The 17,922-nt window shown below is 37.1% G+C and overlaps 1 protein-coding gene across 1 annotated transcript; it reads left to right on the top strand.

Moving 5' to 3' along the window:
- Positions 1-2,513: 2,513 nt before the first annotated feature.
- LOC105034078 (RNA-binding protein Y14A) lies at positions 2,514-17,855 on the top strand. The gene is made up of 4 exons (XM_010909104.3): positions 2,514-2,894; positions 10,596-10,732; positions 16,635-16,780; positions 17,543-17,855. Exons 1-4 carry the CDS (start codon positions 2,609-2,611, stop codon positions 17,589-17,591), a joined length of 618 nt encoding a protein of 205 aa, XP_010907406.1. The 5' UTR covers positions 2,514-2,608; the 3' UTR covers positions 17,592-17,855.
- The last annotated feature ends 67 nt before the right edge of the window (positions 17,856-17,922 follow it).

Genomic DNA, 17,922 nt, shown 5'->3' with positions numbered 1-17,922 from the left:
ATATATATACACACACATACATATAGGATGGTTTGATTATAATCAGATTTTTTTAAATTTAAATTAAAATCAAATCAATTTTTTTGATTTCTAAATTTTTAAATTGAAATCGAATCGAATCTAAAAAAGATCCCAACCAAACTGAATCAAAATTAGTGATTTGGACTAATTTTGCTATTTTATCAATTTGATTGCACACCATATAATATATATTATTTTTATATAAAATTTACATCATATTTTTAAATATTTTATAATTATTTTTTTTTACATTTTTTTTGTGAGGGCATTTTACTTGTACAATTGAAAAGATGGAAATTAGCCTCTTATAATATCAGATAGAATACTTTATTTTAGAAATTATGCACATAGCGGGAGGGGTGTACATGGGTCCGGTTAGACTAGATCATGAGTGACCTCGGTCCGATCCGATTTCTTGATCGGATCTTGGTATTGAACCCCGATCCAGCCCAATAGAAGGTCGGGTCGGATCCATTGCTAAATTTCTGGACCCATCGGGTCATTTGGGTCGGGTTGGGTCCATGGCTAACCCGACCCCAATCCATGAAAATGCTGGTCTAATTTAGGTCGGGTCGGGTCTGGAAACTCAACACGATAAAACTCCAGGATTTTTAAATTTCTCATCTGACTCTAACTGCCTAATTCAATTAGACTAAGCAGTTAATATACTCAAATAAAAAATGAAAATTTTATACTTCAATTTTGTGGATGGTATCATCCAACCTTCATCCCTTGATCTCAGTTGAATCATTCGATCAATGGTTCCATGAAATTGTGTGCAGTGATTCCATCGACAAATCGAGGAGACCAAAAAAAAAAAGAAAAGGCTTATAAATAGAATCATGGCGAGCTAGACGACTAAATAATTTAAGAATAATAAAAAAAAAACTTATCTCATCCTGGACACCGAAGCCGACGATGCTAGGTGCTATGAAGGGGATTTTCAGTGCCAGAACGTCATGGAATCTTCGCAGTCATCATCGTCCTCATCAAAGTTGAGGGTGGAGCTAAGGGGGTTGTACCGAAATCCACCACCATGGCGGCAGGGCCTAGCGATCTGGGATACGAGGATACGGTGCCTCTTTCAGAGCTCCGACTGCTCCATCACCTTCGACTGGAGCTACGTGAATGATGAAGATAAGATTTATTATCTAGGGTTTCGAAGAAGGGAATACCTCTAGATAAAGCACTGAGCATGCCAATGTCACAGCCTCGCTGGATGCCAAAGTCGTTAGTCGTCGAAGAGAATGAGTCCCTGGCCACCACCAAATCTAAGATTTTGTAGGGGAGAAGGAGAAGGGAGATTGATTAGGAAGGAGTAGGGATGACCAAATGAGGGAGACAGCCAGAGAGGGATTTCAATTTGGGATTGGTAATTGGGAGAGTCGGTCAAGACTCAAGAGAAGAAAACCAGTGATGGACTGATGGCCAATGGATTTGGGCCATTTGGGTGACAAGTTGGACTCAGGCTTGAGAGCCTGGGTATGCCCATTCGAGTCTTGTGCTGGATTCGGATCGGGTTATTGAGTACAAGATCCAAATTGACCCAAAAAATTAAATGGGTCGGGTCGAGTCTGAAACCAGTAAATCTAGACCCGACCCGAAATATAAAATGGATCTAATTTTAGAATCCAATCCGACCCTGCGGGTCCTTTAAAATGGTTCAGGTCAGATCTTAATGGGTCGGTTCGGGTCGGGTCATTGGTCAACCCAACCCATTTACAGCCTTACATGGTGAATGCCCCGCTCTAGTTATAAAACTTACAAAAGCCAAAAAATAGGTTTGCGGAGAAGATTTCTGTCCATAGCGAAATTATTTGTGCACTGCCCATAGTATAGAAAATCTGATATGGAGCGCACCGCTTCGTCCTATTGGACCACGTGATTATCATTTTTCAACGTGCATTTAATGTCCATTTAACGTCCACAGTTCTACTTTTTCATTTGAAATTTTGAATGATAAAAATATCATTTTTTTTTCGAAAAAATTATGACATTCTGTGTTAATATTATGACATCCTGTATTGAAATTATGACTTTCTACACAGGATGTCATAATTTTTTTATAGGTTGCCATAAAACGAGAAGGATATTTTCGTTATTAAAAAATTGATGGTGCCATAATTTTTTTACAAGATGTCGTGAAGAAGGAAAGATATTTTTATCATTGAAAAATTACTATCAATTATTCAACGATGAAAATGCTCTTTTCCCTTTATGACATCCTGTGAAAAAATTATGATATTTTATATAGAAAGTAAATTATGATATTTTATATAGAAAGTAATAATTTCAATACAAAATATTATAATATCAGGATATTCTATTTTTTTAAAAAATATTTTTATTATTTAAAATTTTAATTGATAAAATAAAATTTTAAATATTAAATATATATTAAAAAATAATAACTATGTGGTCCAGTGGAAACGCCTCAGATTCTCTGCAACGCTAATTTCTCTGTCCATAAAATTCCCACTCTTTACATTTCGCCCGGTTCTATTTTGTTGCTCGATTTTCTTCCGTGGAGAAAGTATAGTATATTCCCCCACCTGCACAGAGGTACAGCGAGAGAAGGGTGGTGGCGATGGCGGCGAGCGCGGCGGACGTGGAAGTGGTGGACTTCGAGCCGGACGACGACGATCTCATGGACGAAGACGGCGCCGCCGACGTCGAGGCCACCCCCGCCGCCCCTTCCCACCTCAAGCTCCGCTCCACCATCACCGGCGGTGATCTCTCTGCCGGCCCCAAGAAGACCAAGGGCCGCGGCTTCCGGGAGGAGGCTACCACCACCGCCGCGGAGCGCAACAACCGCTTCGCCTCCCGGGACTTCGAGTCGCTCGACTCCGACGGCGGCCCCGGCCCCCAACGATGTTAGTCCTCCTCTCCCCTCTCTGATTTCTTGGGTTTTCTAGGAGGAATGGTTCTAGGTTTGAAAATCTTGTTGCTATGTTTGTATGCTATTTTCCTCTTTGAATTTAGGCGCCTTTATGTTAGAATGATTAGGTTTTCTGGTTTCTACATGACCTTTTATTATAGATCTTGAGCTATGGTAACTGTACGACCTGAGTAAAGAGGAACTAACTGGGAGTATGCATTCCCTTGACCTTTGTTTCCCAGTTTTATGAGGGTAAGCTTGGACTGATCCTGGAACGTAAAAGTAGCTAACAAGTATTTATTTTTTAAGCCACTGGTACTTGGGTGAGGTTTCAGTATGATTTATTCAGGAATTGAAATGTTAAAGCTTGTTGTTTTGGTGCCTTGGAGCAACAAATAAGAAACAATTTAACTGTGCCCTCAAGAATTAATGCGAACTTATTTTAGTTGATAATGTTGGGGTGTGTTTTGCCGCAAAACATTGTTGTTTGTCATGCTCGGGTGTTTCTGAACGATGCCTAGACCTCAAGGAGATGTGAATAATGAAATTTGCCTTGAACATCTTCTTGTTGATGTTAGTTAGCTGTGGCCATTTTGGATTAGATTTCTTTATTGAGATACAGAGCTTAACCTTTTTCCCTCTCTCAGATATTGTAGTTTACTTTTGTTCCCGAATTATTTATTTTGTTAACTAGAAAGGGTGTCAGATATCAAGGGAGGGAGGTTACTTAAGAGGGTAGATGTGTGCACGCATGCACGCATACATATATATATATATACATATATATATATATATATATACATATACATATATATATATATACATATACATATATATATATATACATATACATATATATATATATACATATACATATATATACATATACATATATATATATATACATATACATATATATATATATACATATACATATATATATATATACATATATATATATATATATATACATATATATATATATATATATATATATATACACACACACACACATATACATATACGCATACATATATATACGTGCACACACACGCACGCACGCATACATATACTCACACATATACGCATACATATATATATATATACACATATACATATACATGTACGCATACGTATATATACATACACGCGCGTGCATTCATGCATACATATACCCATACATATATATATACATATACATATACATATACGCATACATATATATACACGTATACATACATAAATATGTAGTCAGATATCAAAGCAGGGAGGTTACTTAAGAGGGTAGCCTGGTTGTTGTGCTGACATGCACTAGAGAAAGTTTGGCTGTATGTGTATATGTGTGCGTATGCGTGCGTGCTTATGTGTGCATGTATTTTGCATTGAAGAAGTTGGATTCTTGGAGTCTTGTAAGTTATGCTATTCAGCAGATATTTGCTTTTTAACTGAACCTTGTTCTGTTTACATGAGTCTGTTCAGTAATTGAATTATTGGTAGATAATATCATGCATTGAGTGGGTAGATATTCATGATGGAGCAACAGTTTTGCAAGAGAATTTTTTGTTGGTGTCATAATTTGCTCTCAGAAGCCATGAAGGGGAATTTGAAAGCTGATTGCTTCTCTTCCTATTGTAACTTTTAGTGTTCTGCAAGTATTATGACTGAAGGTTCTGTAAAACCCCTCTTCCCACTTTTTTTTTGGGTTTTTACTTCTCCTTTTGTTTACTTCGTTACTATAGCTAATGTGAGCTGTCTGATCCTGCTAAGCTGGATTTTGGGCTGCCCTTCCACCATCCTAGTTTTCAAAACATATAGTCAATGGGAGCAAAGAAGTTCTTTATGAATTCTATTATGCTGACTGATGTGCTTGTGATGTGGAATCTCTTTCTGTCTGAAGCCAGTAAACATTCATGCCTGGTGCCTAAAAGAGGAGGCATCACATAGCTTCATAATATTGTGATGACAACGGCTTTTCTTTAGGGAGAATTTGGTGCATTTGCCAGTGACTGCTGAGTTAATACTACTATGGAAATTTTATATATGTTTGTTAAATAGTTGCCATAAGAAGGCAAAAAATGATACAAGATTAAATGACCTAATTTTTTATTTATTCTTTTCAACTATAGTAAGTGGACGGAAGATGGATGATTGGCATATTAGAGTTCCATTTGGCATGGTGATAACGATTTTAGGAAACGATGAGTGATTGACATTTTAGAGGAAAGATCAAACATTGTGTTGTGAGGTATTGATTGCTTTAAGTGTTAAAATCATGGAATGCCGTATCGGATCGAACCGTCTAGTACACCCTATACTGTACCATACCATATGGGTCTCTTATCGGTATGGATCTCATACCATACCCATACTTGGTATGTCATCTCGTACATACTGAACCCCATATTAACACTATCATAGGATGGTACTGGTACGAGGTGGTGCGGACACCAGTTCGCAAGCCACCATCTGGCTTGACTAAGCCAGGCCTAACTACATCAAAAGAGTTCTCATACTTTAATAAGTTGTTTAATAAGTTGTTATTTTTAGTAGGTTAGCAGCACTATTTTAGATTGCCATATGTGCTACTTGGATGCCATCTTTGCACTGCGTCACCATCCGAGTTGGAACTTTGATGGATCCCTAATGCCGCTTAAAGGAGAGTCCCAATTCCGTAGCCTGTGCCATGAAGAAGACCAAAAGAAGGAGGAACTGTGTTGGCGCCATTTAAATCAAAGAACTACATCCAAGTCAAAATTCCAGGTCTATCAACGAAGATGGTGCAGATCAGCAACTTGAAGCCGACATATGGATTTAAAGAATTTTTTATTTATTTTTGAAATTATTTTATGTTATTTTAGTTTATCATGTTTCTTTTAGATAAGTCCTTAGATTTGAAGTCAAAAGTTTGTTATCTTATCTAGGTTTGAAATTTGTTATTTTATTTAGGTTTGAAATTTGTTATCTTATCCAGGTTTAAAATTAAACTGTTGGATAAGATTTATTCAGTCTACAATGTAGATCTGATACATTGAATGTTGAGCTTATGCCATAATCAGATGGTAAATCTATAATGTAGGCATTCGATCCTAGTTTCTTCAAGATCTTAAAAGGTCCAGCTCCACGTGCATGGAGTTTCTTAATGGTTCTTGGTGGAAATCGCTCTGGCCTTACTCGAATCATAACAGTCTCCCTTAATAAAGTTATAAGATCTACGGTGTGAATCTGCAAGCTGTTTATACATTTGATTGCTGACATTAATTTTGTTTTTAATATGTTCATGCCTATCCTTAAGATGCTGTACAAATGATTCTGCATCTTCTGATGACCTAGCATGCCATGGTCATGGGATTAAGTCCACTGGTTTATGGGGACGATAACCATATACAACTTCAAATGGCGTCTTACCAACGAACCTATTGACAGAATCATTGTAAGGAAACTCAGCTCGGGATAAGATTAAATCCTAAGTATTGACATATTTTCCTATTAGACTCCTAAGAAGGTTGCCTAAACTCCTATTAATGACTTCAGTCTGACCATCAGTTTGTGGATGATATGCAGATGAGAAATTGAGTTTCGTTCTTAGTAAATGCCATAAAGTTTTCTAAAAATAACTCAAGAATCTGACATCACGGTCTAAAACAATGGACTTAGGTAGACCATGCAATCTCACAACCTCATCAAAGTATAAGCGAGCTACTCTGGATGCATCTGAAGCTTTAGGACATGGTAAAAAGTGGGCCATTTTCAAAAGCCTAGATAAGATAACAAACTTTTGACTTCAAATCTAGGGACTTATCTAAAAGAAATATGATAAACTAAAATAACATCAAATAATTTCGAAAATAAAAAAATTCTTCAAATCTACATGTCGGCTTCAGGTTGCTGATCTGCGCCATCTTCGTTAATAGATCTGGAATTTGGACTTGGATGCGGTTCCTTGATTTGGGTGGTGCCAACACAGTTCCTTTTGGTCTTTTTCATGGCGCAGGCTAGGGAATTGGGACTCTCCTTTGGGCGGCATCAGGGGTCCATCAAGGCTCCAACTCGGATGGTGACGCAGTGCAGAGATGGCATCCATGTAGCACATATGGCAGTCTGAAATAGTAGCTGCTAAATACTAAAAATAATAACTTATTAAAGTATGAGAATTTTTATTGATGTAGTTAGGCCTGGTTTAGTCAAGCCAGATGGTGGCTTGCGAATTGGTGTTCGCACCAATTCTCCTGGGGTGGGAAAAACTCGACTTCGACGAGTATGGTCCATTGTGGCTTTGGAACTGTTCAAGCTGATCTGGATCAATCCATTGCAACTCTTCTCAGGTGATCCATGTATTCTCGGATTTAGATCGGCCTTGCCATCGGACTAAATATAGCTGATATCCACACCTTCTAGTTGACACAAGCTGCTCATCTAAAATTTTATCGATGCGATCATGTTTTCTTGGAATAGTGGGCGGTGGACACTAGGTATCGTTATTGGCTACTTGTATTTTATTAGATCTGATACATTGAATGTTGAGCTTATGCTATAATTAGATGGTAAATCTACAATATAGGAATTCGATCATAGTTTCTTCAAGATCTTAAAAGGTCCAGCTCCACATGCATGGAGTTTCTTGATAGTTCCTGATGGAAACCGCTTTAGTCTTACTCGAATCATAACAGTCTCCCTCAGTAAAGTTATAAGATCTACGATGTGAATTTGCAAGCTGCTTATACATTTGATTGCTGACATTAATTTTATTTTTAATGTGTTCATGCAGATCCTTAAGATGCTGTGCAAACGATTCTGCGTCTTCTAATGACCTAGCATGCCATGGTAATGGGATTAAGTCTACTAGTTTATGGGGATGATAACCATGTACAACTTCAAATGACGTCTTACCAATGGATCTATTGATAGAATCATTGTAAGCAAACTCGGCTTGGGATAAGATTAAATCCCAATTACTGACGTGTTCTCCTACTAGACTCCTAAGAAAGTTGCCTAAACTTCTATTAACGACTTCAGTTTGGCCATCAGCCTATGGGTGATATGCAGATGAGAAATTGAGTTTCGTTCCTAGCAAATGTCATAAAGTTTTTCGAAAATAACTCAAGAATCTGATGTCACAGTCTGAAACAATAGACTTAGGTAGACCATGCAATCTCACAACCTCATCAAAGTATAAGCGAGCTACTTTAGATGCATTTGAAGCTTTAGGACATGGTAAAAAGTGGGCCATTTTCGAAAATCTGTCTACTATAATACAAATAGAGTCATTCTTACGAATGGTTCAGGGCAAGCCTAGAGCAAAGTCGATGCTAACATCTTGCCACGGACGGTCGGGGACAGGCAATGGCGTGTATAGGCTTGTGTTTTGTTTAGGATGTTTTGCTATGGCATACGTACAACACTGGGCTATGATTCTCGCGATATCTCTCTTCAATCTGGGCCAGTAGAACTGATTTTCCACAGCTTCAATCATCTTATTCCGTCCTAAATGTCTAGTCAATCCTCTCGCATGTAATTCCCACACTAAATATTCTCTTACGGATGTCTGCGGGATACACAGTCTATTATTTTAAAACAAAAATCGATCCTGAAAAATATACTCACTTAGGTTTCTAGATGGTCCTTGTTATAGGGTAGCATAAATCTTTTTAAAGTCAGGGCAGTCAGAATAATTTTCCTTTAACTTCTCAAATCCAGGTTTGAAATTTATTATCTTATCTAGGTTTGAAATTAAACTGTTGGATAGGATTTATTCAGTTTATAAAAGCACACAAGGCTTTAGACTAAAAAAAGGATGGAATGAAAAAAAAATTAGAGCTATTGCTTTCTTCTCCAATCTAGAGATCCTCTTCCCCCTCTTGGTTTTTTTCTCTCTTCTTCTGAGTTTTTCTCTCAGTGCCTCAACTCATCCCTTCCTTGTGCCAAGATAAAAAAAAAAAAAACCACCACCTCTCCACATGCCATCTACTGATCCGAAGTAACGCTTGAAGGTGTTTTAATTTTGGATTCGCAAAGTTCTACCATGGATTGGGATCTCAACCGCCTGCAGCAACCTAACTTCTCTAAGGTCGAATTGAGCGATCATTGAGCTGAATCTTCATAGATCTATTGAGGAGATCGTTATTGTTGGTAAGTAAAATTCATCTTCTTGAATTTTTTTAGATCTGAATCTGAATTGTGAAGCTTAATCAAAAAGGGGATTTCTCAATCGCCTTCGATCTTAGATTCTTAAAATTAAAAGGACAGCTATACATGCTAGGAAGACCCACCTACTTTAATCAATGCTTTTCTTCCTTGAAAGTTTAAATCTTGTTAGATTTGCTACTGTTTATTATTTAATTACTGAAAAGGAAGAAGAAGTTAGTTGCTTCTTCATCTGCATACCCATCCCGCATTATGAGGTCTCATACCAAGACGACGAACTTTGGTTGAAATAATGTAAGATAAATTTTAGAAAAAATAGTGAAGTCATATGCTTATTAAATGTTATAATTTTTTATTTATTCTTTTCTGGTATACTTAATGTATAGAAGATGAGTGATTGAGATTTTAGAATCCCATTTTTCATAGTAGGAACAATGCTAGAAAAAAAAATGAGCGGTTGACATTTTAGAGGAAAGATAAAACATTGTGAAAACATCTTGTTGTGAGATATTGATCGCATGGAATGTTGAAATAATGTAAGATGTACTTTATTTATTACAGTTCTGAGAAAAAATAGTGAGGTGATACAGTGCTGTTGCAAAATATCACTGCCAAGTTTGATTACTGCATTTTGCTGTGGTCTAATCTGTTGACTATGCTTCTCCATGTGAGGAACTCTCTCTGATTCTCCCTTGAGGTGGCAAGTTTAAAATAAGGCCTTACTATATCAATTAAGTTTATCAGGTTTTAATGGACTAAATGAAAAGAATAAAGTAGTGCAAAGGCAAATGGACATTTTTTAAGACGTCACAATTTTTTGTTGATGTGCTTCAATCTGACGAAGTTTGTATTTTGTAATTTGTTTCTAAGCTTTGCTTAGAAAAAATATACAGAAGTTGCAGTTTCATTTCTTAACCAGCGATATGTTAGGTCTATATGTTCGCTTTGTTGCCCGGAAATTAACTTGTATGATCATGGGTTGTCCAGTTTCATGTTCCATATGATTAGTTACTTGACATTACAGACCTTGCATCATGAGCTTCATTCTTGCACTCTTGTCATGCAGTTGCATATCCAGAGAAGGAAAAAATAAAGCAAAACAGAAACTAATTGTCCAGAAAAGGAGCAGAGAAAGCAAAAGAGATACTAATTTGTATTGTCCTGTTCATCCTTTCCTGCTTTTTACATAGAATTCTATAATTTTCCCATAGCACTCCTGGCACTCTTATTCATTGAGGTCTATAATTGTAATTTACATTATCATATGAATGATTTCTCTTGTGCCATCCTTCTCTTAGTTTCACAACATGAGATTTCTATATGAGCTCATATTTTTTGTCTATGTTCCACTCATATCTGTGGATTTTACTAAATTTCGATATGGTATATCATTAGCTCATTCAAATATTTTAATAGCTTTTCTAATGGAAAGCATATCTTGTTCTTCATACATTAGGGTTGCGTATACTTTGTCCACTAACTGAGACATCAAAAGCATTAGTTTTTTTAACTTGTAATTCTTATGTTTGTCATTTTTGTTATGTAATTTGTACAGCCATTGAGGGATGGATTATACTGGTCACTGGAGTTCATGAGGAGGCTCAAGAAGATGATCTCCATAATGCTTTTCGGGAATTTGGGCAGGTCAAGAATTTGCATCTAAATCTAGACCGTCGTACTGGATTTGTCAAGGTAAATTAGCTACTTCCATTTTAATAGATTTAAAAGATCATAATGGTCTCATGTGGCAAGTTGGTGACATCTCCTTCCATTCTGAACTTGGCGACCCTTCTCAGTTCAGCAATTGGTTGTTGTATTATTGCAAAAATATTTTTATTTATTGCCCCAACAATTTGAGGTTATTTTCTGATTCATCATTCACAAATTATTCCTACTCAGGGCTATATTCTGTTTTGGGAAAAGCTTGTCATCCATATTAGCTTAGGACTATGCTCTCTGTTACCAAGAACTTTTTATATATTCTAGTACCCCTCTTATCTAGGGCCACCTCATACTATCTTGATTGGTTCACTAGTTTCTCAATTTGTGTGACCCCTACGTTCTCTCTATATATTTGGTTCTCTCTCTGTCCTTCATAGTTTTCCACTCATCCACCTTAAAATTCTCATTTCTGTAAGGTCAAGGACAACAATATTAATCATTGACGATGATGAATATTGACCCATTTGTCCTTAGCAATCATGTTTAAGCATAATCCATAGAATCATGTCTGTACCCATCGTAATAGAACAGAACTTCATTCAATAAGTCTTTCTGAAGGATGAGGATAGAAATATTCAATAAAGTCTCAGTTGTCATAACAGAGAGACTTTTCTTTGGAATTTGGTAGGGTGATGCAAAGATCATTGCCAGTTAATGAGGGGAAGGGGATGTTGGGTATTTAAATGCTTTTTTCCGCAAACAAATGCTTGGTTTTAAAAAGTGGCTGTGGTATGTGGGTGGTCAATAGTAGCATAGTGCATATGCAGCACGCAGCTCACATTTTATGGGTGCACATGCAGTAACTATTTTTTGACTGTTTATAAATAGTTATATTATCTTAAGGATAATAAAACAACAATAATGACAATATTTTTTTATGGATGGATAATAGCAAGATTAATAACAGTAATAATTAATAGTTAGTGCTTATTGCTTAGTCCATAATAGCCAATAGCAAAAATTGTAACATGGTCAACATTTTAGCACTATTAATACTTTTTTCAGCCTTTAGGCCCATCTGGAACCTATATCAAACGTAACCATCAGCTTGAACCTGCTTCACCTATATGGGTCCATATAAGAGTGGGCTGTGTATGTAGCTTCAGTACACTGAGTAGGCTCACATATAAATCTGTACAATGCTAAGTAGGCCATACTTGCGGCCGTGCAATACTAAATAGATCACCTTTTTGGTCCATATATGGTATGACCACATATGTACTGCATATAGGCAATGTGGTGTGGTAAAGGGCCCGTATATGTATATGCAGATGCTATGCTGCAGCATGTGCTGCATTTTAGAGCACCATGAATACTTTTAACACGTATCTATTTTTACCATGAAGTTATTTAAGCCACCCTTGAAGAACTATTTTTGAATTTTACTAATTTGTGTGAACTAGTCAAAGCAAAAACAATCAATTTGAAGAATCATCAAATTATCACTGATTGTTATGTGTGATGTAGATCATATTTCTTTAAAATCTTCATAATGCAGCCTTATTTTATCATTTTGTTGGATTTGCTCATATGTCCTGACCACTTGTTCAAATCAGACCCTACACACGTTATCAATCATGTTTTCAGTGCTGTTTTGTGTTTGATTAGTTACGGCATGAAGTTGCCTCAACTGACTAATGTGGATTCAGTAGTGGGTTGGACCACTCAAATAGTTGCCTTTCTGTCATGATTTAGGACAGAAAATTTAAAAGGAAAAAAATAAAAAAGAAGCTCACCATAGGCTTGGTTTGAAAATATCCATCTTGCATGTTAGCAAATAAACCTACAACCATGCTGTTTATTGTATATTGTGTAAGATACTACACTTCATGTAATGAAAATCAAGGTTTTCTATAATATCTCATCATTAGGTTCGAATATACACTCTGCCAATTTGGACCTTTATGTCTCAACCTAACTCTGTTTCAATTTTATGTCTTGCCAAGTTCTAATAACCATTATTTTATATTTGAATTTAACTGACTTTCCCCAAATATATCTTAAGAGTTTGATGACCTACCTACCATTAAAGAAATTAGTGGAGAGGACTACCATTCTATGTTAAACCAACATAGTTATGGGAAGTGCTTTACGAGGTTGACATTTAATCTAATTATAGTGTTGGGGCCATTTTTTTGTCTGAAGATGAAGAGGGGATTGCACTTTGGCTAGTACCGTCTCTTATTAATTGGCATCTGCAATGATTCAAATGTTATAGTGGAGTATACTGAGAATTTAATTTCAAACATTTTTAAGTTATCAAGATGGAAATGTTGGAAGCTTTGATTCAGTGTTTGCTGAACCGTCTTGAATCGGGCGGTTCAGGGCATATCGAGCTATACCAGTTGCAAACTGGAACAGTTCGGCCAGCCAAATCGGAACACTGGATGAGGGAGAGGGAAAGAGAGGAAGAGAGAGAGAGAGAAGGGGAGGGAAAGAGGGGAGGATGCCATCGGACGTTGGAGGGCCTCGGAGATCTTCGTGGCTCGGTGTCCCCCAATAGGACATTTAATCGAGAGAGAGGGGGAGCGATGGTACCGAAGGAAAGCACAGTCGGTGGAGAGGCCGCTGGATGTCATCGGGTGGCTGCCGTGGCCCTTGGATGGCGAAAAATGTGCGGATAGAGCCGCGATCGCGCAACAAGGCCGACCATCCCTGTTCATCATATTATTTTAAAAACGACGATGAATAATGAAGTGGGCAATGGATTTACAGGCTTCACTTAAGTGAAGCTGGCAAATTCATTATCGGTTTCACTATTTCAAGATTTTTTTAAAAAAATGAAGAAACGATAAAGCTGGCAATGGGTGTGCTTGTTTTACTTAAGTGAAGCTGACAAATCCATTGTTGGCTTCACTATGGTCGGGATTTTTTAAAAAACAATCCATCAAACAGGGGTGATCATCCCTATTTTATGTCTGTAGCACCGCAAGCCACCGCAGGCAGCGATTTCACCGTCTGACGGCCAGTCGGAGGTCCTCTGGCAACCTCTTCACTGGTTTTTCCTTCCTTCTTTTCTTTTTCTCCCCCCTATCTCTATCTCTCTCTCTCGATCGAGATTTAGCGGGGGAAGCGAAGGTCTTGGCGGCCCTCCAAGTGCACCCACAGCCTGTCTATGCCCATCTCCGGCGTCTTCTCCAGCCACCCTCTCCCTCCCTCCCCCTTTCTTCCTTCCCCTCCCTCGCCCTCCCCTCTTTTTCTCTTTCCCTCCTCTCCAGGTCACTTCTTCTCTTTTGCATCGGTTCGCACCGGTCCGGTCCGGTATGGTAAGGTATGGATCCGTACTGACTTGTACTACCGGCTGGCCGGCATGGATCCCGGTTCCAGTTCCGCGGACCTTGCTTTGATTTATTCAGGCTGATTTTGTACTGGAGATGGAATTTTGTATAAACTAGTATGCATGCTGTTTGAGATGCATGTATATGTAATATATATGTATACGAATGTTTGCATATGTATGTATGGCCTGTTTATTGTTGCTGCTGTTTTCTTGTTTTTGTTCCTTTAAAGATTAGTGAAATACCCACATGGAGATTGATATTGGAGACAGCATTTGCAGAAAACTTCTACTCTTCCTTGCTTCCATTTTCATTCATTCTGAAAGCAATAAATCTTTGCCACCAAAAGTTCTAAAGATTTTACACAATAATTTAGCAAGCAGAAGGGTTTCATCATAGATGTTGTTCAGTCTGGTTCATTTTTCTCCTTGGGTTTTTGAAAACAGAAACTGAAAACAGCAGCAGTGCCAAATGGCCTCATACTTTTCCAGAACTGCCCGTGCCTTTAATCATCTCGTAATGAATTTTCCAATGTCAACAAATTAGTTGTCCATCTATGGGCAAATATGACATACCTAAAGGCTGTAACTCATTCTTTTTAACATAGTAATGTCAGATATAGATATACACACATGAATATATATGTATATATTCATTTATTTATATTTTGGTGGCATTTCAGTTTTAATGTGACTAGTAATTTCTTGATCAATCTTAGAAAAATATGGAATCACTTTTTCTGTTAAATGTGTGTTCATTCATCTTGTGTGGATGTACACATAGTAAGTGATGGAGAGGCAATGACCATCGCTTATCTATTTGTGCTTTCTTTAGTGTTCTGGGGTTTAAAAATATAAAGGGGGAAGATCATTAGAATGTGGAGTTGATGGCCTCTGCCAATCCCTTGATGGCATGATGGTAATTATAAAGTAGGCATTGATGAAGGACACCTGCAAATAATGCCTTTTGCCCCTCCAAAGGGGAGGACAAAGTCATCAAGAAGTGACCTGATGAGAGATGAAGTTGTAGGATGTCTCAAGAGTTAGCAACTTTGTGAAAATCTTGAAAAGTGAAAATTATTTTGTGTTAATATTCCTACTCACAATGTGTATCCATGATATAGTTTTGTTACTTTGTAATCTTTTTAGCAGGTCTCATTGCTTTTTTTAGAGAATTTGGTTTAGGTTCAGAAGTGAGAGTTGGCATGAATCCAGGATCCTCTCATACTTAAGAAAAGTCTTATTGACTCAACATTTCAACATTTTGTGTTTTATTATATAGCTTGCACTGGTCTTTGGATCAAACACATGCTCAATTTCCATTCCTCAGCCTTAAAAAGTTCGTCTTGATTGGTCATTGCCATCTTTTATGGATTTAAAATCACTGTTTTAAAAAGTGTTTATGTGGTTGCATATGCATATGCAGCGCTCTAACTGCTGAGCATAGGGTCCAAGGTGTATGTAGATGGGCTGCAGGCCATGTCATGGGTGCCCAGTTGACTTGCATAAGCTGAAGACCTGGTTGTGTAGCTCTCTGCATCTATAATTTTTCTCATTTCTCTGTTTTTTTGTTTAGTTATTCCTAATGTTTCTATTCTTTTATCTTTTATTATGAATCTAATTATTTTTTAATATTTTAAACAAAAAAACCATATAGGTACCTGCCTAAGCAGCTGCATACTGTGTAAGCACTGTGATACCTTGACTGCCCGCATGCTATGGCTGCTTTTTCAGAACTTGTTTGAATGACACTCAAAAGAATACAGCATTAACTATCAAAGTTATCTGAGTTGGTAGGAAGGACATACTGCAAGTTGCATTTCATATCTCCTGGATACTTCTTAGATACATTCAGGATATTTGGTAGACACCTTCATAGATGAGGGACAAGGATTTTGTTTATTTCAGTTTCTAGATTTGTTGGTATTGACCTTTCATTGTGAAGCAAAACTATATTGCTGCATGCTGTGAAATAACAATAAATGAACATTGTATTTACAGTATTTTTTAAGAACAATATTTACAGTACTCATGTATATGTTTTCACATTTGTATGACCATTATTCACTGTGTTTGACTAAATTTGTTCAACAGTTCTGCAATCCTACTTTTATTGAGCCAAATACCTGAAAGGATAACTCACTCTTGGTTAACTAACTTCCACAATACTCTCCAGAAGCACTTAATCTAATTGTTAACCATACAAACTCATGCACAAGATATTGTTGATGAGGCGCAGTTCATGATAGCTTGTATGTTAATATAGTGATGGGTTGTTGTATTGGCATTAACAAGCAATTCTACAGTTGTCAGAGCAAGTTTATCTCTCACTAAAAGTCTTCACAGAGTTTTCCATTTTTGTGGTTCCCCAGTCTATACACTTGTTTGAGGAAAAAAAATATAAAGAGCTCAGTACTTCTTATATTTTGCCTTCATGATATAACTAATTAAAAAAAATTGAGAAGCATGATATTGAAGGCATATACTCTATTCTACCTCTTAATTAAGTAAATTCAATTTATGAATTGGTAATTTCTGTATTTTTTCCCCCTAGTTGTGACTTACAGTTTTGTCTTTGAACCTTTTATGCGATAGGGATATGCACTAATTGAGTACGAGACATTCAAGGAAGCACTAGATGCAATCAAAGCACTGAATGGAACTGAGCTTCTTACACAAACTATTTATGTTGACTGGGCATTTAGCAATGGTCCATACAAGCGCAGAAATGCAAGGAGGAGGTAGAATTCTTCTATATACTTGACCAATCCTTATTATAAGCCGAGTGGTGTCTTTGGAGTATTTTATTTCTGCATTGATGTATTGACAGTGTTTTGTACTGCTTATGCTTGTTGAGTTAATCTGATCATGTGGTGATTGATTCTCAGCCATCTACAGGGTCTCAATATTCTCGGACATCTACTGGTCCCCTTCAAGCCCCCCACCACCCCAAAACCACAAAACCATACCAAAAAAAAAAAAAGGGAAAGGAGAAACAACTCTGCCCCTACCCTTTCATGTTTAGTTCCTGTTTTGTTGTATGCATTATTCTAGAATCATCTTGCGTTCCTCAGTGCTCCTAAGTTGTTGATCGTACTTTAGGTGAAAGGTACATGAGATGTTAGCCATCATTTCTATAGACTCTAATTGTATCAAGTATACTGTATACATTATATATGCATGGCAGTTGTCTGAGTACACTAGATTTCCTTGCTAATCTTATTGACTTAGTATTTGCCCAAAGGTTTGCTATTATCATTGATGCTGGCGGACCTTGTTTTATGGTTATTAGGATCTCCCCAACGGTTCCACATTTTGTTCAAAGCCATTTCTTTCTCGTACTTAGATAGCAATAGCACATTCGCTTTCTTTCTTTCAATATTTTATCAATCCAAGTTGTTATTGCTTTTCCTTGCTGAAGGCTAATATAATTCCAAATATTTTCTAGTAAAATGCAGCACCATCCTTTGTAATGTGACATTCTTTTTCTCAATCCTCTGCAGATCACCACGTGCGCACCGTTCAAGGAGCCCACCTAGGAGGAGATATTGAAATGTATTAATCTGTCCACCTGACATGAGATTTTAGTGTGTTCAGATTTGGGATTCAGAGATCAGTCATTTTCGTGGTTTGTTTGATACTAGCAGAGAAAGTTTGACATATATTACTTGGTTTGATTGAAATCTGTATTCCTCACCCGCTGGTAGTTATAGTTGTTGCCCTTTTCCTTTGGATTCTCTTATGTGTCATGTTCCTAAAACAATGTATGGATTTTGGGAGAACTTAAAAACGTACTTAATTGGAGGTCTTTATCAATTAGTGCCGTGTCAGTTGGATATCTAATGATCTTTGTGCTATTCCAGAAATGCAGAGATTAGGTTGT

The sequence above is a fragment of the Elaeis guineensis genome, chromosome 5, assembly GCF_000442705.2.
Source record: "Elaeis guineensis isolate ETL-2024a chromosome 5, EG11, whole genome shotgun sequence".
Classification (NCBI taxonomy): domain Eukaryota; kingdom Viridiplantae; phylum Streptophyta; class Magnoliopsida; order Arecales; family Arecaceae; genus Elaeis; species Elaeis guineensis.
The sequence above is the reverse complement of the archived record's forward strand: the minus strand, read 5'-3'. Positions and strand labels throughout refer to the sequence as shown.